General features: G+C 32.1%; 1 protein-coding gene across 1 annotated transcript; it reads left to right on the top strand.

The window, feature by feature from the left end:
* Window positions 1-6,895: 6,895 nt before the first annotated feature.
* On the top strand, window positions 6,896-11,001 carry LOC139866292 (serine/threonine-protein kinase PBL34-like). Its single transcript, XM_071854484.1, has 6 exons — window positions 6,896-7,448; window positions 8,320-8,657; window positions 9,251-9,386; window positions 9,515-9,651; window positions 9,744-9,867; window positions 10,342-11,001. The coding sequence occupies exons 1-6, from the start codon at window positions 7,265-7,267 to the stop codon at window positions 10,815-10,817; spliced, it is 1,395 nt and encodes a 464-aa protein (XP_071710585.1). The 5' UTR covers window positions 6,896-7,264; the 3' UTR covers window positions 10,818-11,001.
* The last annotated feature ends 12,125 nt before the right edge of the window (window positions 11,002-23,126 follow it).

Below are 23,126 nucleotides of genomic sequence, written 5' to 3'. Positions count from 1 at the left end.
AATATTTTGATCAAAATTATAAACCGATTTGTTTTCTGAAAACCCTATTTTCAATGCGTTCATTACCATTGAACGTAAAATCCTAGGAATTCACCTGGAATTCATTAGGTCACCTGAACTAAATCGGGTGTCAACCGTAAGAACGGTGGTTGCATAGTGGTCAAAGACAGGACCTTGTGCCATACCGAAAAATTATAAGGGTGAGCTTTACTATTGCTCCTACCAAGGATAGTAATTGCGTCCGACACGTTATAGACCATAATCAAAAGCATGTCACGGGACATTGCCTTAACAGTTGCTTGTTCAACGCTTTCCTTTACAACCGGACGGTAGTTTACCGAAAGGTAATATACGGGACAAGTAAACTGGACGTGTTGCTTTCCAAATACAAGGTTAGCAAGTGGGTGACACAAAACCATAAGTTTTGAGCTAAAATTTTCAAATCTGAAACCCACCAAACCCACAAAAATATTTTGCAAACACCGGTAAAGGGTTATCCCGGAAAACTTATCTAGGGTAAAAACTAGATTTAATTTTCAAAAGATCAAATGTTTTCATAAAGATCCAATTTCCTTAATGGATCTAATTTTTTATAGTCATGTGGGACTGTAAACCATATCGTTACTACCATTGTTTATACCGCCATATAGAAATCACTGATGTACAAAGTGTGAAGAATAAAGAAGTGATTCTAGTATTTCAAGACAATATTGCTTGAGGACAAGCAACGCTCAAGTGTGGGAATATTTGATAATGCTAAAAACGAACATATATTTCATAGCATTATTCCTCAAGAAAGACAAGCTTTTAGTTGCAATTGTTCTATTTACAAGTGATATTTGTTTAAATAATAAAAGGTGAAGACAAAAGACAGATTCGACGAATTGAAGACGCAAACGACCAAAAAGCTCAAAAGAACAAAAGACAATCAAAGAGGTTCCAATTATTGATAAGAAACGTCTCGAAATCACAAGAGTACAAGATTCAAAACGCAAAGTACAAAATATAAAATTGTACGCAAGGACGTTCAAAAATCCGGAACCGGGACCAGAGTCAACTCTTAACGCTCGACGCAACGGACTAAAAATTACAAGTTAACTATGTATATAAATATAATATAATATATAATTAATTATATTAATTATATATATATTATATATATATTATAAACCGTCGGTAAACAAAGAGCCAAACTCCTCTGAGCTGTAAAAGTAACCTCCGCGACTCGCGGAGTTTGAAGGCAAAATTCACCGCGAGTCGCGGAGCCCCAAAAATCGAAATTCCCTATAAAGCCAACCGAATTCTGATCACAATTCATATCTTTTTCTTCTCTTATCATACGTAAAATTTATATATATATATATATATATATATATATATAATTTATATTTTAATTATAATTATAATTCTAATAATAAGGGTATGTTAGCGAATGTTGTAAGGGTGTAAGTCGAAATTCTGTCCGTGTAACGCTACGCTATTTTTAATCATTGTAAGTTATGTTCAAACTTTTTATATTAATGTCTTGTAGCTAAGTTATTATTATGCTTATTTAAAACGAAGTAATCATGTTGTTGGGCTAATTACTAAAATTGGGTAATTGGGCTTTGTACCATAATTGGGGTTTGGACAAAAGAACGACACTTGTGGAAATTAGACTATGGGCTATTAATGGGCTTTATATTTGTTTAACTAAATGATAGTTTGTTAATGTTAATATAAAGATTTACAATTGGGCATCCCTATAAATTACCATATACACTCGATCGGACACGATGGGCGGGGTATTTATATGTACGAATAATCGTTCATTTAACCGGACACGGGAATGGATTAATAGCCACTAGAATAATTAAAACAGGGGTGAAATTACATTCAAGGGTAATTGGTGTAATTGTTAACAAAGTAGTAAAACCTTGGTTTACACGCAGTCGATAACCTGGTGTATTCATTAAACAAAGTATTAAAACCTTGTTACAATTCGAATCCCCAATTAGTTGGAATATTTAACTTCGGGTATAATAATAATTTGACGAGGACACTCGCACTTTATATTTATGACTGATGGACTGTTATGGACAAAAACCAGACGGACATATTAAATAATCCAGGACAAAGGACAATTAACCCATGGGCATAAAACTAAAATCAACACGTCAAACATCATGATTACGGAAGTTTAAATAAGCATAATTCTTTTATTTCATATTTAATTTCCTTTATTTTATATTTAATTGCACTTCTAATTATCGCATTTTTATTTATTGTTATTTAATCGCACTTTTAATTATCGTACTTTTTAATTATCGCAATTTTATTTTATCGCACTTTTATTATTTGCAATTTCATTATCGTTATTTACTTTACGCTTTAATTTAAGTCTTGTATTTATTTTATATTTTACATTAGGTTTTAACTGCGACTAAAGTCTTAAAATCGACAAACCGGTCATTAAACGGTAAAAACCCCCCTTTATAATAATAATATTACATATATATATATTTGTATTTTTATAAAAGTAAACTAATATAGCGTTGAGCTTTGTTTAAAGATTTCCCTGTGGAACGAACCGGACTTACTAAAAACTACACTACTGTACGATTAGGTACACTGCCTATAAGTGTTGTAGCAAGGTTTAAGTATATCCATTCTATAAATAAATAAATATCTTGTGTAAAATTGTATCGTATTTAATAGTTTTTCCTAGTAAAATATAAACTATTTTATATACACCTCGCATGACATCAGTAACCTACAACTAGTTGTTCATAGTTAGATGTACAGAAATAAATCGATATATAATATCTTGAATCAATCCACGACCCAGTGTATACACGTCTCAGGCTAGATCATAACTCAAAGTATATATATTTTTGGAATCAACCTCAACCCTGTATAGTTAACTCCGACATTACTGCATATAGAGTGTCTATGGTTGTTCCAAATAATATATATACATGGGTCGATATGATATGTCAAAACATTTGCATACGTGTCTATGGTATCCCAAGATTAAAAAATATATTAGAATACATGTATAATACAATATGAGTTAGCTAGGATATGAATAATATAGATTTGTTACCAATTTTCACGTAGTTACAACAAGCAAAAATATCCAATCTTGTTTTACCCATAACTTCTTCGTTTTAAAACCGTTTTGAGTGATTCAAGTTGCTATGGTTTTATATTGAACTTAAATTTATGAATCGAAACAGAAAAAGTATAAGTTTATAGTCGGAAATACAGGTTACAAGTCATTTTTGTAAAGGTAGTCATTTCAGTCGAAAGAACGACGTCTAGATGACCATTTTGGAAAACATACTTCCACTTTGAGTTTAACCATGATTTTTGGATATAGTTTCATGTTCATAAGAAAAATCATTTTCTCAGAAGAAAAACTTTTAAATCAAAGTTTATCATAGTTTTTAATTAACTAACCCAAAACAGCCCGCGGTGTTACTACGACGGCGTATATCTGGTTTTACGGTGTTTTTCGTGTTTTCGGATTTTAAATCATTAAGTTAGCATATCATATAGATATAGAACATGTGTTTAGTTGATTTTAAAAGTCAAGTTAGAAGGATTAACTTTTGTTTGCGAACAAGTTTAGAATTAACTAAACTATGTTCTAGTGATTACAAGTTTAAACCTTCGAATAAGGTAGTTATATATATATGAATCGAATGATGTTATGAACATTATTACTACCTCGGGTTTTGTGGATAAACCTATTGGAAATGAGAAAAATAGATCTAGCTTCAAAAGATCCTTGGATGGCTTGAAAGTTCTTGAAGCAAAATCATGACTCGAAAACAAGTTCAAGTAAGATTTCTACTCGAAATAAGATTGTTAAAGTTATAGAAATTAAATCAAAGTTTGAATATGAGTATTACCTTATATTAGAAAGATATCTTACTGTAAATAAGAAAGATTTCTTGAGGTTGGATGATCACTCAAAGTGGATTTGCAAGATTGGAAGTAAATTAGCAAACTTGGAAGTGTTGTTGGTGTGTTCTTGAGTAGTTATTTTATAACTTGGTTTATGTATGGATTTATGAACTAGATTGAGCTAGCTTTTTGTTGAAGATGATGAAGAACACTTAGAACAAAGGAAGAACACTTGAGAGAGAGTAGTTTGATTCAAGAAAATTGCAAAGTGAATGTGTTTGTGGTACCTCTCATTCACGTGAATGTTAGTCTCCATATAGGCTCCATTAGTTTGTAATTTTGTGAGATATTTCATGCTAGATGTTAAATGATGGTTCTCACATGGTTAGGCGACTCACATGGGCTGCTAAGAGCTGATCATTGAAGTGTATATACCAATAGTAAATACATTTAGAAGTTGTGTATTGTACAAGTATAAATACGAGTGCATACGAGTAGCATTGTTGATGAAAATGAATGAGGATGTAATCGTAAGCATTTTTGTTAAGTAGAAGTGCTTTGATAAGTGTCTTGAAGTCTTTAAAAAGTGTATGAATACATATTAAAACACTACATGTATATACATTTTAACTGAGTCGTTAAGTCATCGTTAGTCGTTACATGTAAATGTTGTTTTGAAACCTTTAAGTTAACGATCTTGTTAAATGTTGTTAACCCATTGTTTATTATATCTAATGAGATATTAAATTATTACATTATCATGATATTATGATGTATTAATATATCTTAATATGGTATATATACATTTAAATGTTGTTACAACGATAATCGTTACATGTATGTCTCGTTTCGAAATCCTTAAGTTAGTAGTCTTGTTTTTACATATGTAGTTCATTGTTAATATACTTAATGAGATACATACTTATCATAATATCATGTTAACTATATATATATATATATATATATATATATATATATATATATATATATATATATATATATATATATATATATATATATATATATATATATGTCATCATATAGTTTTTACAAGTTTTAACGTTCGTGAATCGCCGGTCAACTTGGGTGGTCAATTGTCTATATGAAACCTATTTCAATTAATCAAGTCTTAACAAGTTTGATTGCTTAACATGTTGGAAACACTTAATCATGTAAATATCAATTTCATTTAATATAAATAAACATGGAAAAGTTCGGGTCACTACAGGGCCAGCTTTATGAAAAAAAGAAAAGAAAAAAAGTGGTTTAAAATGGCGTAACGTTTTAATAGTCGGGTTGGGGTATTTTTTGTTTTGTCGGCTAGCACTTAGCATTATAGAATACAAGCAGCGGTCAGTGTGTAAACCTATTATGATGGAATAATACACGTCATCAAGTAGGTCACAAGGAAGCCGTGCCCCAAATATTTCAAGATTTACCAGTCAGGGTTGACTGGCCAATCAGTTCGTGACACGTGCCCTATCCATGAGGATTGATAGGTGTTCAGTATTTGGTTTGAAACCGTTTAACCCAAAAAAACAAAGCAAAAAAAACCAAACCGAATTAATAAAATGGTTTTTGGATCGATCAAAACCCAAAACCGAATTTTTAATTCGATTTTCAGTTTCGTTTTTGGTTTTATAAATTTTGAATTCAGTTTAACCGAAATCGAATTCAAAACCGAATTCGGTTTATTAGGAGACCTACGCCTCCATTATGAGGATAGATGGAAATATTATCAGAGTAGTCACTTTCTCTCTCTAGAGATGTTTCTCTCTCTCGAGATTGTGCAAGTGGAAGAAGTTGAATCGGGCTCAAGTGGCATTTGATCCTGTAATCATCGTTAATCAGAGAGCGACATCCGATTAAGCCGTTCACCATTTACGTGATCTAGTTCTGCACTCATATCATATCTGATGTCCAGAATAAGTACGATCAGAGGTGTTTTGCCTTTTAAATTTAAGCCATCAATCAACAAGTAACGAGCAAACGAATAAACATTCGTCATTATTACATCATTGGTTGAATATTTTTCGATCAACTTTCAATCAAATTTTTTCACATCACTCAAATCTTTTCATAACCCTACCAAAAACATTAGTCACTACACTTCTACATCTTACAACATTACCACATTAAAATTATTCTTTCAAAAAATTTTTCAACACAATATAAATCTTTTCACAGTCACTACATATATAGTAAATTTGTTTCGATCTCCCTTAAATTGCTTAAGAATCTGAGGACACCCGAAATTAACATTGGGATTTCATGCAATTTATAAAGAAAAAAAAATACAAAATTCGGAAGTTGGCCATATATAGCTATAAGTTTAAGTGTAGAACTCAAATATCGAATTGGGGATCATAACAGAATTGTTTTATTAGAGTGCTCCCAACCGTTGCGCCCAGGCTCCGCCCAGCTCGCGCCCATGCTGGGCGCCGATGGCACCGGCTTCGCCCAGCTCGCGCCCAGACCATCGCCCACGAGACCCGTCCTCTCTTTCGTCCATTTACAACATATTTGAGGGCGAAGGCTTGCAAGTTTTGTGGTACCTTTTGCTACTAATCTTGTACAATTGATTAATTAATTAATATAGTGGGTGAGGAAGGAGTGTCATTGTTGGAAGCGTTTAGTCCTGTTTTAGTTCTAGGAAGGAAGTGGGATGAATGTGCTTATGTAGCGCTAAATGGTTGGTTAGTCCTAGAAGAAATTTAGTGTTGATTGGGAGCACTCTACAAACATAATATGGAAATCTAAATCTATTAAACATAGAGATAGAGATTAAGATTACAAACGGAATAATATTTTTAATTTAGATTTTCACGCAAAAACGCACAAAGAGACACACATACCCCCCTTTCTTTTCCTTTCGTTTTTCACTCCTCGATAACTGCCCCTGTCTGTCTCTCTTTTCTCGGAATTAAAATAAATTAAGCTACCTTTTCCTTTTTACCGTATAAATAAATAAATAAATAATGTCTAGTTATATCTATTTATGTCCTACTCTTCTTCCTTTTGCCCTGTCTCTTTCAACAAAATCAGTGAGTATGGGAATATCCGGACTTAATTTTTGACTCACAAATACCCCCTGTGTTTCTTGAAATTAGGGTTCTTAAACATGATCCACTCTCACTACTCAGTGCCTTTGTCTTTGCATATCATTCTATGATCTGGGTTCAACCATTCTCACTCCCATTTCAATTATTCGACCCGATTTATGATCTGGGTCTTGCTTCTTTTGTGTTTACATTACACACCCATTTAAGGATTATGTAAAGTTTGATGCTTTTTGGTGTTATCATTTTTGGGTTTTAAAATTTTGATAATTTATAGGGTTTTTGTAGTTTTAAATTAAGGGTTTTTAAGGAAAATGGGGGTGGGTCAAGATTCTTTAAAAACCAGGGTTTTGAACATGGATAAATTGAAAGAAAGTAAGAAAAAAGAAGATGATGGTGAAGAAACAGGGTGTTGGATTAAGCTGAGATTTTTTGGAGGGTGTATATCTTCAAGGTCTAAACTTGAGAGTTCAAGCAGTGGCAACAGTACTCAATATGGTACACTTTGAAGCTTAAATTTAATGACTTTTTAACAATTGCTTTATTTCTGCAAAATTGAATTACTGTTAGCTGCATTTACCTTTTTTAATATTGCTTGTAATGGCTTAACTTTTTCAAGCTGTTTTTCAGTAAAATGCAGATCTTGACAATGTAAACTCTATATATGGTATAATTGATATCTATAAGCTTGAATACATTGGTAATGGTAGCAATTTATCTCCCAATTTGCATCATTTTTGGGGTTGAATAAGTTCTCGAATGATCAGCATTACCCTAGTAAGACAGTATATGAATGATAGTTTTAATTTACAAAAAAAGTCCTTGTTAACCCCAAAATTTGGAATGGTGCGGGTCAAGCGAAATGGCTTTAAGCGGTGAAATAGTGGTTGTCGAATTGGAGCATAAGTATCATTTCAGGACCAAAAGTTGCAAATGTATCTCTCACTGGGGAACATAACTAAATAGAAAGTTTATCTCTTTAATGTGTTATGACCGAAAAGGAAAAATTGCTCCCCGATTTAATATATTTTGTAGTTTACACATGTAGCTCTGATGTGTGTGTTAGTTTCTTTTTTGAGCATCGAAAAAGACTTAATACCATGTGATCTTGGTTTCGCTGACCTAACTGTCGGTGATTGAGTATGAGTTCTTTATTTGCATTAGATGTGGGTGTGTTTTGTGTACTATCAACGTCTGTTTTCGCCATTATTTTTGTTATTAGGTTTTCGATATTGTTGGCTGAATTAGTGAATTGAATGGGGTTTAAAGAACATACATTTGATTGTTGGTGGAGAATAACTAAATAACGTATATTTTATACCAATGACCAATACAGTTATTTTAACTGTGTCTTTGTTATGTCAACCAGCTGAAAGTAAATCGACGAACGATAATAGTACGGACCAACCAGTTGCTCCAGTTGCTTCATCTTCAACCACAAGCATTGGTGAAAGTAGTACATCGACTCCAAATATAACCGAAGAACTTAAAATTTCTTCACAGCTTCGAAAATTCAACTTCGGTGAACTCAAATCGGCAACAAGGAATTTTAGACCCGAGAGTCTACTTGGTGAAGGGGGCTTTGGCTGTGTTTTTAAAGGATGGATTAACGAGAATGGGACCGCACCTGTTAAGCCTGGCACTGGTCTGACAGTTGCTGTTAAGACTCTGAACCATGATGGACTTCAGGGTCACAAAGAATGGCTGGTACGCACCCTCTTTCGGTTTTGGTCCTCTAGTTTTAAAAAAAATAGAGGTGGCAAAATGGGTGGGTTGGGTCGATTTTTATAATTCAGGTTATATGACTTGGGTCAACTTTCGTGACTACTTTATGACGTTTATAACTAATGAATGTATCGAATGGGATTACTCTATACCAAAATATTTCAACGATTTGACCCGTTTAACCGTTTTTATTTATTTTTGTTAGTTACACCTTATCAACACGTTGTAGTTAGATATTAAATACAACAAAATCCCTACTTTTTATGCTGTGTTGCAGAACTTGGAATTACTCGGCGAGTACTCGTTTTTTGCAACTCGGGGAGTACTCGGTCAAACTTGGTATTACTCGGAAAATCAGTCAAACCTGGTCAAACTCGATCAAAGTCAAACTTGGTCAACATCCGAGTACTCCTCGAGTTGCCGAGTATTCCCTAAAAGGTCCCGATCGAGTACTTCCTGACTAGCGAATTTTGCAACCTTGCTGTTTAGTTGGATAAGTCGATATTGCTGCCTATACAGGAACATTGTATGATGATCTGTTTTTTTTCTTTTTCTTTTTTGTGTGTGTGTGACAGGCAGAGGTTAACTTTCTTGGTGATCTTTTACATCCGAATCTGGTTAAATTAATTGGTTATTGCATTGAAGATGACCAAAGGCTTCTTGTTTACGAGTTTATGCCTCGTGGAAGCCTCGAGAACCATTTGTTCAGAAGTACGTCATTGTTGTTATAAAACAGTGGTCCTTTTTATATTATATTATTATTTTCAAAAAGGTTTTTTGAATTTTTATTATTATTTATATTTATATTATTTAGACTAAAGTTTTATTTGCATCACCAGGGTCTCTCCCCCTTCCTTGGGGCATGAGAATGAAAATCGCACTTGGTGCTGCAAAGGGTCTTGCGTTTCTTCATGAGGAAGCTGAAAGACCGGTCATATATCGAGATTTTAAAACCTCAAATATATTACTTGATACGGTTTGTATATCTTGAAATCCAAGACTTAACTTTTATGCCATCGTTTCTAATATAACAAAGTTATGTATATTTTTGGTAACACGTATTATTAGGACTACAACGCAAAACTGTCTGATTTTGGGCTTGCTAAAGATGGTCCGGAAGGCGATAATACACACGTGTCTACGAGAGTAATGGGTACCTATGGCTATGCTGCTCCTGAGTATGTGATGACCGGTATGTTTCTTTTCATTCTAGTACTAGACTGATGTCGAGGGTTAATTGGTCATTTTAGTTGTTTGTATATCTTATATTCTGTCCGTCCCAATGTAATTGTCCTGTTATCCTATTTGGGTGGTCCCAAATTAATAATCCATTTCCATAAATCAAAGGTAAAGTTCTTTTATATCCTCAGTTCCTCACTTTATGCATCTAAAAAGAATGTTGGTAAAAAGTTAGGGGTAAAACTGTAAAATAAACAAAAAGTACAGTGTGGTAATGAAATTTCTTAGACAGTGTGTTTTTTATGTGGCTATTAAATTGGGACAGATTGAGTATTTGGTTAACGCTCAATGAAACTGGTGTGATCGGAATGAGCCGCCATCATGTTCTTTATTACTCTTACTAATTTTTACTACTAATTTTCATTAGAAATTGATTGATATTTAGAATCTTAGAATTGATTACAAAACTATCAATATATTCTAACAGGACATTTGACATCCAAGAGTGATGTGTACAGTTTCGGGGTAGTGTTACTCGAGATGATAACAGGTAGGAGATCAATGGACAAAACCCGGCCAAACGGCGAGCATAATCTTGTCGAATGGGCTCGACCGTATCTTGGAGAGCGAAAAAGGTTTTATAGGTTGATAGATCCCCGGTTAGAAGGTCGATTTTCAATAAGAGGTGCACAAAAGGCGGCTCAATTGGCTACACTATGTCTTAGCCGTGACCCAAAGGCTAGACCGCTCATGAGTGAGGTTCATGAATCACTTAAGCCGCTTCCAAATCTTAAGGACATGGCGTGTTCCTCTCCTTATTTTCAGGTAATGCAGTCAGAGAGGACGGGAAGCAATTCGGGTAGTAGAAATGGGTCGAAAGGCAGGTCGATGAGGAGTCTATCAATTTCTAACTCTCCGCAGCAACAGAATCAACCGTATCGGTCTCCGAAACCTGTTCGATAGCCTGACGTGTCATGATTATGATGTCATAATTTGGTAAACAAAGATGTGAAATTTTTCGATTGAAGATGACATGAGAAATCAAGTGAATGATGAATTAGTGAAATATGATCATATGGTTTATGCTATATGCTTAAAACCCTCTTTTGTTTGCATCCTCAATGTTCAAGTGTTTTGGCTTCAGTTTTATCTCTTGCTTTATCTTAAAAACGTGAGTTGCTAGGGGAAATGATTTAACTCTTACTTTAAACACAATTTTAATAGCTTTTAACTACAATACGCAAATTATCGATAAATATATATAGTCATAATTGTTATAGAAAATATGTATATTTTTATAAATAAATTTAAAGTAAAACATATACTCATATTCTAAAATATAATAAAACTAATATAAATTGTGTTAGAAAAAAAAGGATTATGACATTTTGATAATGTCATCATAACATCATACAATTCGCTATTTTTCATACATCCCTAATAGATACGTATATAGTAATGTTTATTTGTGTTTATGTTTATATTATATTGTTATCAAACATATCATAAAATCATATTGAAGAGACAAAGAGATTTTTTTTTTACCACAAATCTACTCAACTTAAGGAGTTCAACTCTAATGGGTACAACATTTCACATAAGGTTGCCCCTTAACCCTTGAATTCCATCTAAGGGTGCCTTCCGCACATTGCGTTGTGAGTGCAGTGTGGGAGGGGAGGTTTATCGCCCATGCCCTCGGATTGGGTCGGGTTTTTCTCCTGGGCAGCAGTTGGGTGCGGGTTATGCAACCGTGAGAGATGAACGTGTTGGTGGTTTAGTCCCCCGTGGGTGATCCCGAACTGTCATTTAAAACAAAACAAAAAATCTACTCAACATAAATTATAAATTACGACTTGTATTAGAAAAGTTCAACTTTCAGCTTATCTTTTTAAGTGATTTGATAGTGTATATCGTTAAATCTTTTTTTTTTTTTAAATTACTTTGATAGTGTATGTATTTTGTTCATGTAAGCTTCCTTTGTAAGTTCTTCGTCTCTTTTCATCTGTTGTTGAAAGCGTCCCTCTTTAATCTTACTTTGTTTTTTCGAATAAAAGAAAATCAAGATCTACTATTTTTCCGCTCATCTATTTTACTTTCGTGATTTTGAAAGAGAATTCCGTTTATATCGTTAAAGCTTTTAAAAAAAGTGGACTTGTTTTAATGTTTCTATCAATGCAATAATAACTTTAAAAAAGTGGACTTTTTCCGCTCATCTATTTTACTTTCGGACACCTTCTGAGTCCTTGCCATGCTTTGTAATGCGTAAACACGGCACTTTGACACTTTCGATATTCATCACGCGCCGCTTCAATGATATCCGCTTCATTAGCTCCACTTGCCCAATTTTTTTTTAATTGGTTGTAAATACTATAGTAATAAAAACTTTGATATCTCTTACCATTTTCGTCCATTTCTGTGACAACCTGAAAATTTCCGAACAAATTTAAACTTACTCTTTATATGGTTTCGACATGATAAGCAAAGTCTATTTAATTGAATCTCAAAATTTTTGAACTGTTTCATATATTCAATTGACCTTCGACTGCTCTCGACGATTCACGAACAATTAATTGTAAATAGATATGTGTGTATGTATATACAAATAATAATTCGAAATATAATTTGAAGTATTAGATGTCGTTGTTATTAAAAATTAATAAAATAAAAAATAGGATATTATAATAATTATTATTTAAAATATATCTCTATATATAAATAAAGTATATTAAAAATAAATATTAAATGATTGTAATACTCGTTTAATGTTCCGATTGATATTAAGCAAGTTAAATTCAAACTTATGTAATTTTAAAATAAACGGTGATACGAAAATGAGTGATATAAAGTTTAGGCTTATTAAAAATATATATAGGAACAATTTGTTAAATTTGAACACTTTATATTTTACTTGGGATCGAGCGCGGACAGTTGATTTAATTTTTAATCTAATTCAATGGCTACTTTCATTTCAAATTAAACGTGATACTACTATATGGGTACTGTGCATAATTGATCAGTTTATCCTATTCTTGTTCTTTACCTTTCAATCATCTATCTAATTAACTCTTATATGTATACATATAGTTAGATAGTTAAATATAAAAGATATATATACATTTATGTGATATAGATATATTACACCATACATCAAACACCATCTTATGCTTCTCTTTTTCTTTCTTGATCAAACCACCCGTTGTATATCACTAATCATCTATCCACTTTGTTTGTGTGTTTATTTTTGATTACTTTCTGATTATATGTATCCATCTATCACTTTTCGCCTTTAATTTATTCATACTATATATATATATATATATATATATATATATATATATATATATATATATATATATATATATATATATATATATATATTATATAAGTATACATATGCATAAAGACTACAAACAATTACATCACATTGTACCCACTTTCTATTAAACGCTTTAACAGACCACGAAATCAATTATCACCTTATAATATATAAAATGTATGTTCAATAGATGCATTATAACCAACACTCAAAACTTTTGTTTTCCTGCTTTTGACTTTGTTTACCACCCAAACCCCACCTTAGGAAAAACCATCAATATCTATAATACTATATTTTTTTATTTGTCTATGTTGAATAAATTGGTAAAATCCACAAGAAAGACAAAACGTTAAGTCTCATTATCACTAATCAAATAAAGGAACATGGGACCAAACCATCTGTAGTCACGGACAGCTAATTAAACAGCATAAACTATACTTCACTATGACATTCTATATACATATATCGATCAACTGATCAAGTCTATATATATTGGTACCCAAATTTACATTAAACTCAGTCAAGTAAATAAACCATTATATTGCAAACCATCGTGAAACCACCTCAAAAACTGCTGCGTGAATGCTTCCGTTCCTGTCCAAAATCAAACCCACAACAGTTGCAAATCACTTACCTGCTAAACTGCTGTTAGTTTCTTTCTGTTTTGGACGATTGAACTTCACCACAAACCACCATGATCAACATCCATCATTCTTGTAAAACACCCCAACAACCATCAATAAAATACTGCTGTAACTATGGTGTGCTGTTGCACACACCTTGTTCCTGTTTCAACATTCACGAACCGCCACTCCACCATGAACCTCCACAAAACCCACCACCAAATGTCATCTTTGCTGCAGATTATCGAATCAGACCACAAACCACCATAGACCCATTAAACCATCGAAATACATTTGATTTCCGTTTCAAACAAGACCTCAACTCCTATCCTTTCAAGCCATCTGCAATAACATATAAAATTTTCTCATCAACCTATTTATATTTCAGTTTATACACAATTTAGGAAAGTTGGTTATAAAGATTTAAGATTTATCAAAGCCACAAAATGCTAAACCAAACTAAAGTCGTTTATCATTTGACAATGAGCAACTAAATCAAAGACGACAACATTTACCTGCTACTGCATTCACTGCTGTCTCTGCTTCATTCCATCATCACCATACCATCTTCAATATTGCTATAGTCACTGCCTAGTACACGAGCTGCAACAGCAGCTATCCATTCTGCTACTACGGTAATGCTCTCTGTTTCCTGCTTAAATCAAAACACAACACATTTAATTATTGAAAACACCTACAATTCGATACCTAAAACTACGGGTATAGTGAGAATAATGATGATATTGATAATATTTTATGTTTTGGTTTCCTTTTTCACTTCACAATACCACTATAACAATATCCTACTCTATTCAAAACCCCAACCATTTATAAATACTATTTTGAGGAGCAATCCAGAACTAAAACACACCCAATATAATTATGATTTCGATCTAGAACACCTCCTATTTCTATTACCATCCTATTGGAACTTTTGTAGTTGGGATTTCGTTTCCTGATCAAATATTACAACTCTAAACAAACCAACATCATCACCATGAAACAGTCACACACCACAACCATAGTACCTGTTATTGAACACTCTTATGTTCATTATCTCCTAACTTATTTAATCAACCAAAACCTACCTAGGAAACTTCTGCCACTCCCTGTTATTCTAATTTTAAACGATCGAATCAAATAAATAATTTATATCGCAATAAATCTGAATGAGTTAGTTAATAATTTATAATAATTAATGATAGTTGATAAAAATTTATATTTATATAAATAAATAATTAAAAGAACACCAATTACCTACATAATTGATTACTAGACCGATTTCATGATCGAGGGAGGATGATTTGATGCAATCCTTGTTACTACACGCTGCAGTGATTAATCCTTCTTCTTAAAACAGACACCAATCAAACACCAGCTACTACTTCAATTTTTCTGATTGTTATTCTGTGATGACCCAGGAATTTTAAACCAAATTTAAAATTAATCTTTATATGTTTCGACAAGTTAAGCAAAGTCTGTAATATTGGGTCTTAAAAGTTTTGGAATTTAACTCATGTAAGCAATTACCCTTTTGACTGTGTTCGACAATTCACGAACAATTGTTGTTAATATATATACATATATATAACTAAATATAAGTGTATATATATTAATTTGAAGTAATAAGATATAATTTAAAATATAAAGTAATATATAAAATAACTAAACTGTTATTTAAAATGACATTTATATGTAATTAATATTATATGTATTGTAATGTATATATATATATATATAATACATAAATATTAAACATTCAAATATCTTATTATATAAACTAAGTATTACATATTTAACAAATTGTGAAGTTAATATATTAAAATTTTAAGTTTAAAGGTTGTTACATTAGTATTTATATTATTAGTATTAATATTAAGATTAATATTAATATCTATATTACTGATATTATTATTAGTTCAAATATAAAAGATATAGATATGAGATTTGATATATGTAATTTATTATATCCTAATTATTAATTGTCTTATCATTTATATTATTATTATTTTTGTATTTATTATTATTAATATTTTACTTTTATTAGTAATATTATATTATCAGTATTATTATTTTTATTAATACACTTCATTTATAATTATTATTTATTAATATTTAATATTTAATAAAACACATAAAAGCCTATAATTACGCGTATTTGGAGACAGATCCTGATGAGATATATCAAATTCTGTTTTCCTCTTCCTCCCGTGATTTTTTTTGTCGAACCAGAAAGTCTACAACAACCGGATCAATCATCCCATGTTAAATCATTCTATTCTTCTCTCGTATTATCAATTATCAAACACAATTATTTTTTCCCGGAAAATTAAACAGAAAAATCAAAGAACCCGTCAAAAACTCTGTTCGTGATTAATTTTTCAAATAATTTGAATTTTAATGAAATCTTAAATTTTATAAATGCTGTTATGTTTTAAATCTTCCAACTCAACTATCTGGAAAGTTTCCAGGTCCAAATTTTTATATTGTTTCTCAATTTTGGAAGTCAAATTTATTTTCAAAAAGTCAAGCCGTATGAAATAGGATCCAATTCGAACTCCTTGTTGTAATTCAAGTTAAATTAAGGATGTCAGGAGTTTCTTTGAACGATTTGAAAGGTATTTCATGTTGTAATTGTAAGATGAAATAGTCTAAATGTTTGAATCAATGTTTGAGTTTCAAAAGTGCATCGTGAGTCTGCTTCTGCATATTTTTTTTACTTTTTTTATTTATTAGTCCATACCAAACAATACCGGTTACTTTCGTTTTATTTAAAGAACCAAACATTGTTTAGTTGATTGAGAAATACGTTTGAATTCATTCTCTGGTCGACTGTTTTGAGAAGAAGGAGAATAAAAGGGAATAGGCAACTATACAGTTTATATTTATATAGAGATAGATTAGAACAGATAAATATATACGGAGTAATGGTTTGGGAGCAATGTCGGCGAGCGAGAGGTCGTGGGTTCAAGTCCCGGTTATGGCAGTTTTTTTTAAAAAGCTTTTCAATTGGAGGTAGCTATTATTATTAAGTTTATTATTATTATTATCTTCATTATTGTTATTATTGTCATGATCTTTATTATTATTATTTTATTATTATTATTATTACTAATATTGTTACTAGAATTATCATTTTAAAAAGTATTACTAATGATACTAGTATTATCATTATAATTATTAATATCATCATTATACTTATTATTATAAGTATTATCATTATTATTATTATTATTATTATTATTATTATTATTATTATTATTATTATTATTATTATTATTATTATTATTATTATTATTATTATTATTGTTGTTGTTAGAAATTGTTATTTTGACTAATATTATAGTTATTATTACTAATATTAATGTTAGTTATTATTTATAACTGTTATAATTAAAAATTACAAGTTTGATTGCTATTATCATTAGAATTATTACTAATATTAATACAAGTATTATATTTACTATTATTGATATATGTATTATAATGGTTAGGATAATTATTATATTGTACTATAGAAATAATATAAATTATTAATATTTTTATTAATCTTATTATAACTTTTATCATTATTATATAGAATCATTAACATTTCTAATATTAGTAATATCATAATTATTATTAATATCACAATAAGTAATTCTAGCATTATTATTATCACTATTAGAAGTATCATAATAAGTAATTTTATTTATCGTCATTTAATTTATGTTATTTACTTTACGCACTTTAAATATCGGGACACGTATACAAGGTTTTGACATATCATATCGACACATCTATATATATTATTTGGAATCACCATAGACACTCTATATGCAGTAATGATCGAGTTCTCTATACAGGGTTGAGGTTGATTCTATAATAATATTTATACTTTGAGTTGTGATCGAGTCTGAGATGAATACGGGTCACGACACGTATTAATTAATTCGAATATTATATATTGCTAACTGTGGACTATCAACTGAGGACTACCAACATTGGACAATTAAAACGAATTAAAATATTGTTTATAACATATGAAACTAAACAATTCTTCAAGTTTGCCACTTGATTTCCTCTTAAAACCTCATTTGTATCTGATGATTACAATCTGCGTTCAAACCTTTCATAATTCCAGAAAACACCTCAATCGAGAGAATGAACCAACTGCTTCTCATCTACGGAAGAAAATATTTATGCATATAGTTATGCACTCGGAAACTGAGTAAACGTTTAACACGTATCTGTGCTAGCTCCTTTAGCGTTATTATTACCGAAAATAACTTTGCAATTTCCTTTTCAAATTAGCCAATTTTGTCACAGCTCCAGCAAGTTAACTTCGACATTCATTTGAATTAGCCTTATTATAACCTCGATATATAAGTTTTCTTGTCATCATCGTTACCGGGAAACTGTTTATATTCCACCACATTAGCAGTAAAACTTACCAGCAACTTCAATGAATTTGGACTTTTCGAAAAATAATTATATTCATTGAAATCATATTCATATACTCATCCACATCTTGTAACGAGAATTGCCATACCAATTACCGAGAATCAGCATTCAGTATTTTGAATCTAGTAGCATTTCTACATTAATAGTTATATGTATACATATAACAATTATATCCTAGAATTACGATCTTCAATTCTGAAATTTTGAAAAGCACCCAGCCTACGAATTAATATATTGAACTTTGAAAAAGCTGAATGAAGCAGCAGAAAATGTAGGCAACCGTAAACGATCTTAATCGCTGGAAGTTTGATGATAAAGAATAGTATGTTGGAAAAGCTCAGAAAAGTTGGAACTGGAAAACGGATTGAGCTAACCACGAAGGAGACTAAGAACAAATACAAGGACCATACCCTATGTAACAGACTGAAACCCGGGCTAGTTGTAAGTTGCCTATTTTGCCCTTAGGGTTTGTGCTTAGTCTTAAGTGCTTTTATTTTAATTATTTTATTAGTGTTTTATTATAATTGTGTTGTGACCAGTTTGTGACAAGGGTCCCAGAACAGGTTTGTTTATTTTATTTGGACCTCGTTTGGGTTACCTAATCTTGTGCGAAAGATTTTAAATAACTGATAAATACCCGTGTGTGATGGAGTATGGGATTTTAACCCCAAATAAGTGTCTAAGAGCTGCTCATTTATCTCATTTCCACCTTCTCTCTAAAAAACACCCCGTACATAACTTTCACCTTCTTGAAAACCCTAATTTGATTTTGTGAGCTTTTGGATTAATTGAAGTTAGCAATCGATTCCTTGTGTTCTTGTGATCATCTTAACGTAAGTATTACAAAGATTTATGTATTAATCTTGTTGGAAATTGGGTTTTGGGTGTAAATGGGTTTTTGATGAATTTTGAGCTTGAATCTTCATATTATGTGTTTGTATGTGTTAATTGATGTTAGAAATAGGTTGTATATATGTTTAGTAGCTTCCATGTGCTTAAAATTTGATCAAAATCGCTCAAAAATCGAGTTTTTGGGGAAAAAAATCACGAAATCAGCGAATGTGTTCGAACCAGTTGCTACAGTATTTTGCTACAGTACCCGAGTTGCTACAGTGCCCGAGTTGCTACATTGCCCGAGTTGCAACAGTGCCTGAGTTGCTACAGTGTCACTATTTTCTACGGTACCGAGTTGCTACAGTGTCACTATTTGCTACAGTGTTCGAGTTGCTACAGTACCACTATTTGCTACAGTGCCTTTTATGAAATTGAAACGGGCGTAACTTTCAAAACGTAACTCCATTTTTTATGAATAAACTATCGTTAGAATCGTAATAAAGAATACTTTTCAATGGTGAACTTTTAAGAAACTAGATCAAACTGTTTTTGGGTCTGAAAAGGAGTTTTAGTGTGTATGTCGTGTTTTGCACGCACCTGTATGCCGTTATTGAGTGGAGTCATGATGTAGACTCATAAAATTATGAATATATGGTGTTATGACCTAGTTAATTGTATGAAATAATTATATTATTTATTGGACATGTATATTAACTTTGTTTGTGTTGTTCTCAGGTTATAAAGACAAGGAGGAAGCTCAGAAATAATAACTGAGCAGTTGCTGGTAATTGGTGAGTGGGTCTATCTCCGGATAGAGTTTAAGTAGCATATCATGCTACTGTGGTTGACTCTTTTACCATGCATAGTGTAGAAATTGTCATGTTAGAATAATATAGTATGCTTGATGTTGTATGTGATTTATGTGTACACTGTGTGAATGGCACCAGTCGGGCCTAGGGAGACTGGGGACTCGAGACCGTGCCTAGGAGAGGTTAGAGTCCGTATGAGGTCAACCGTGCCTAGGGGAGGTTGGGTCCATAGGCTACTGATTGTAGAGTATAGTGTGAATGATGCATCCCCTGCATCTGGATAACTATACTGTGAATTGAGTAGCAGGGACTATCGGTAGACTCAAGTCCGATCAGCTAGGAGTCGTGTGCTCGTACAAGCCGCCGATCCTCGTATTGTCTTATTGTATGCTAGTTGGTAGTTAGCAAGTACTGTTGGTGTATATAGCTTGTGTGTGGCTTATGCTATATCTGTTAGATAGATTTCATTCACTTAGCGGTGCGCTAATCCCCCACATATTCTCCCCTTGCAGGTTTAGGTACTACTAGTCAGGAAGGGTGCTATTGCAGAAGACATGTTTGACAACCCAACTCTGATGTGGACTTTTGTATAAATAATGTTTTGTGATAACGTAACACTGTGGTGTAAACTTAAACTTAATTACTCAGATTAATGTAATGACACGACTAATAGTGTGTTTGTTAATAAAGTCTTCCGCTGTGTTTTTTAAAAAAAAAAAAAAATTTGCCGGTGTTACAAGTTGGTATCAGAGCATGGTTTGGCAGCAAATACGTACGCGTATTTTGTTCCCAAACCCTGAGGCAAGTCAAACATGTCTGTGGGAGTGGAGGCTAAGTGAAAATAGGATATACGTGTGTTAGTTGTGATTGAACTAACTGTTATCCACTAAGCTTTTGTGTGAGATGTTTTGTAGCACAGGTATGGCTGATAGAAACGCAACTGGCCCCTCCAATCCCGAAACATTCAGAGCACCAGAAGAGGGTGTTGAGTCGGATGATGATCAGAGTAGTTACATCCTTCAGTTAGAAAGCAAGCTAAAAGAGGCTGAGGACAAAATTAATGAGCTTGAATTGGCGAGGTATTCTGGAAATGATGATACACCACCTGGATTCCCAACAGCGCAATCCCAAATGATAACTAATGTTCCCTAGAACCAGTTTCAGAATCAAATACCTAACCAATATTATATGCCACCACAAAACACCTTTACTTACCAAAATCCCATGATGATGAATCCATACCAAATGCAAATGTTCCATCAACCTTACATGCAACCACCCAAAAGATGTACTTATAAGAACTTCCATGATTGCAAACCCTCCGAGTTCTCTGGAAGTACTGATCCGACTGTAACTCTCAATTGGTTGCGAGAAGTTGAAAGGGTATTTGAAGCGTGTCAGTGTGAACCCGAGTTGAAGGTAACATATGCTAGTAGACTGTTGAAGGGTAGGGCTATGATTTGGTGGGATTCTTTGATTTCCAGTATACCGAAAGAGCAAGTGAGTATGATCACATGGGAGCAGTTTTATGGGAAGGTGTGTGAACAGTATTGTAATCCGTTTGATATGAACCGAATCAAGACTGAGTTTTTTGAAATGAAGATGACACCTCAAATGACGATCGATGAGGTAGTAGAGAAGTTTATGGATAAACTGAGGTTTGTACAACAATGGGTGCCAGACAAAGCATGTCGTATTCAGCATTTTGTTAATATTATTCTGCCGGAGTACCGAACTTTTGTTAGAACAGCTACATCATTGTCTCAAGCTGTTGTGATGGCTAAGATGGTAGAAAGTGATGTTCAGGCCACCAGAAACAGAATTTTTGGTAATGTGCTACAACAAGGTGGGCAAGTATCTGGTCAATCAGGATTTAAATCCAAGAAGTCTAGTGTAGTGACCCGAACTTTTCCATGTTTATATATATTAATTGAGATTGATATTTACATGATTAAATGTTTCCAACATGTTAAGCAATCAAACTTGTTAAGACTTGATTAATTGAAATATATTTCATATAGACAATTGACCACCCAAGTTGACCGGTGATTCACGAACGTTAAAACTTGTAAAAACTATATGATGACATATATATGGATATATATATAGTTAACATGATACTATGATAAGTAAACATATCATTAAGTATATTAACAATGAACTACATATGTAAAAACAAGACTACTAACTTAATGATTTTTAAACGAGACATATATGTAACGATTATCGTTGTAAAGACATTTAATGTATATATATCATATTAATAGTTATTCATACATGATAATATCATGATAATATAATAATTTAAAATCTCATTTGATATTATAAACATTGGGTTAACAACATTTAACAAGATCGTTAACCTAAAGGTTTCAAAACAACACTTACATGTAACGACTAACGATGACTTAACGACTCAGTTAAAATGTATATACATGTAGTGTTTTAATATGTATTTATACACTTTTGAAAGACTTCAATACACTTATCAAAATACTTCTACTTAACAAAAATGCTTACAATTACATCCTCGTTCAGTTTCATCAACAATTCTACTCGTATGCACCTGTATTCGTACTCGTACAATACACAGCTTTTAGATGTATGTACTATTGGTATATACACTCCAATGATCAGCTCTTAGCAGCCCATGTGAGTTAAATAACACATGTGGGAACCATCATTTGGCAACTAGCATGAAATATCTCATAAAATTACAAAAATATGAGTAATCATTCATGACTTATTTACATGAAAACAAACTTACATATCCTTTATATCTAATCCAAACACCAACGACCAAAAACACCTACAAACACTTTCATTCTTCAATTTTCTTCATCTAATTGATGTCTCTCAAGTTCTATCTTCAAGTTCTAAGTGTTCTTTATATATTCTACAAGTTCTAGTTACATAAAATCAAGAATACTTTCAAGTTTGCTAGCTCACTTCCAATCTTGTAAGGTGATCATCCAACCTCAAGAAATCTTTGTTTCTTACAGTAGGTTATCATTCTAATACAAGGTAATAATCATATTCAAACTTTGGTTCAATTTCTATAACTATAACAATCTTATTTCAAGTGATGATCTTACTTGAACTTGTTTTCGTGTCATGATTCTGCTTCAAGAACTTCGAGCCATCCAAGGATCCGTTGAAGCTAGATCCATTTTTCTCTTTTTTAGTAGGTTTATCCAAGGAACTTAAGGTAGTAATGATGTTCATAACATCATTCGATTCATATATA

Source organism: Rutidosis leptorrhynchoides, chromosome 9 (genome assembly GCF_046630445.1).
Source record: "Rutidosis leptorrhynchoides isolate AG116_Rl617_1_P2 chromosome 9, CSIRO_AGI_Rlap_v1, whole genome shotgun sequence".
NCBI lineage: Eukaryota > Viridiplantae > Streptophyta > Magnoliopsida > Asterales > Asteraceae > Rutidosis > Rutidosis leptorrhynchoides.
The sequence above is the reverse complement of the archived record's forward strand: the minus strand, read 5'-3'. Positions and strand labels throughout refer to the sequence as shown.

Bases quoted from the DNA above. Each gene is read 5' to 3' on its own strand.
- LOC139866292 (XM_071854484.1), top strand. From the start codon at position 7,265: ATGGGGGTGGGTCAAGATTCTTTAAAAACCAGGGTTTTGAACATGGAT. The intron at 7,449-8,319 runs GTACACTTTGAA...TATGTCAACCAG, and splicing joins TGGCAACAGTACTCAATATG to CTGAAAGTAAATCGACGAAC. The intron at 9,868-10,341 runs GTATGTTTCTTT...ATATTCTAACAG, and splicing joins TCCTGAGTATGTGATGACCG to GACATTTGACATCCAAGAGT.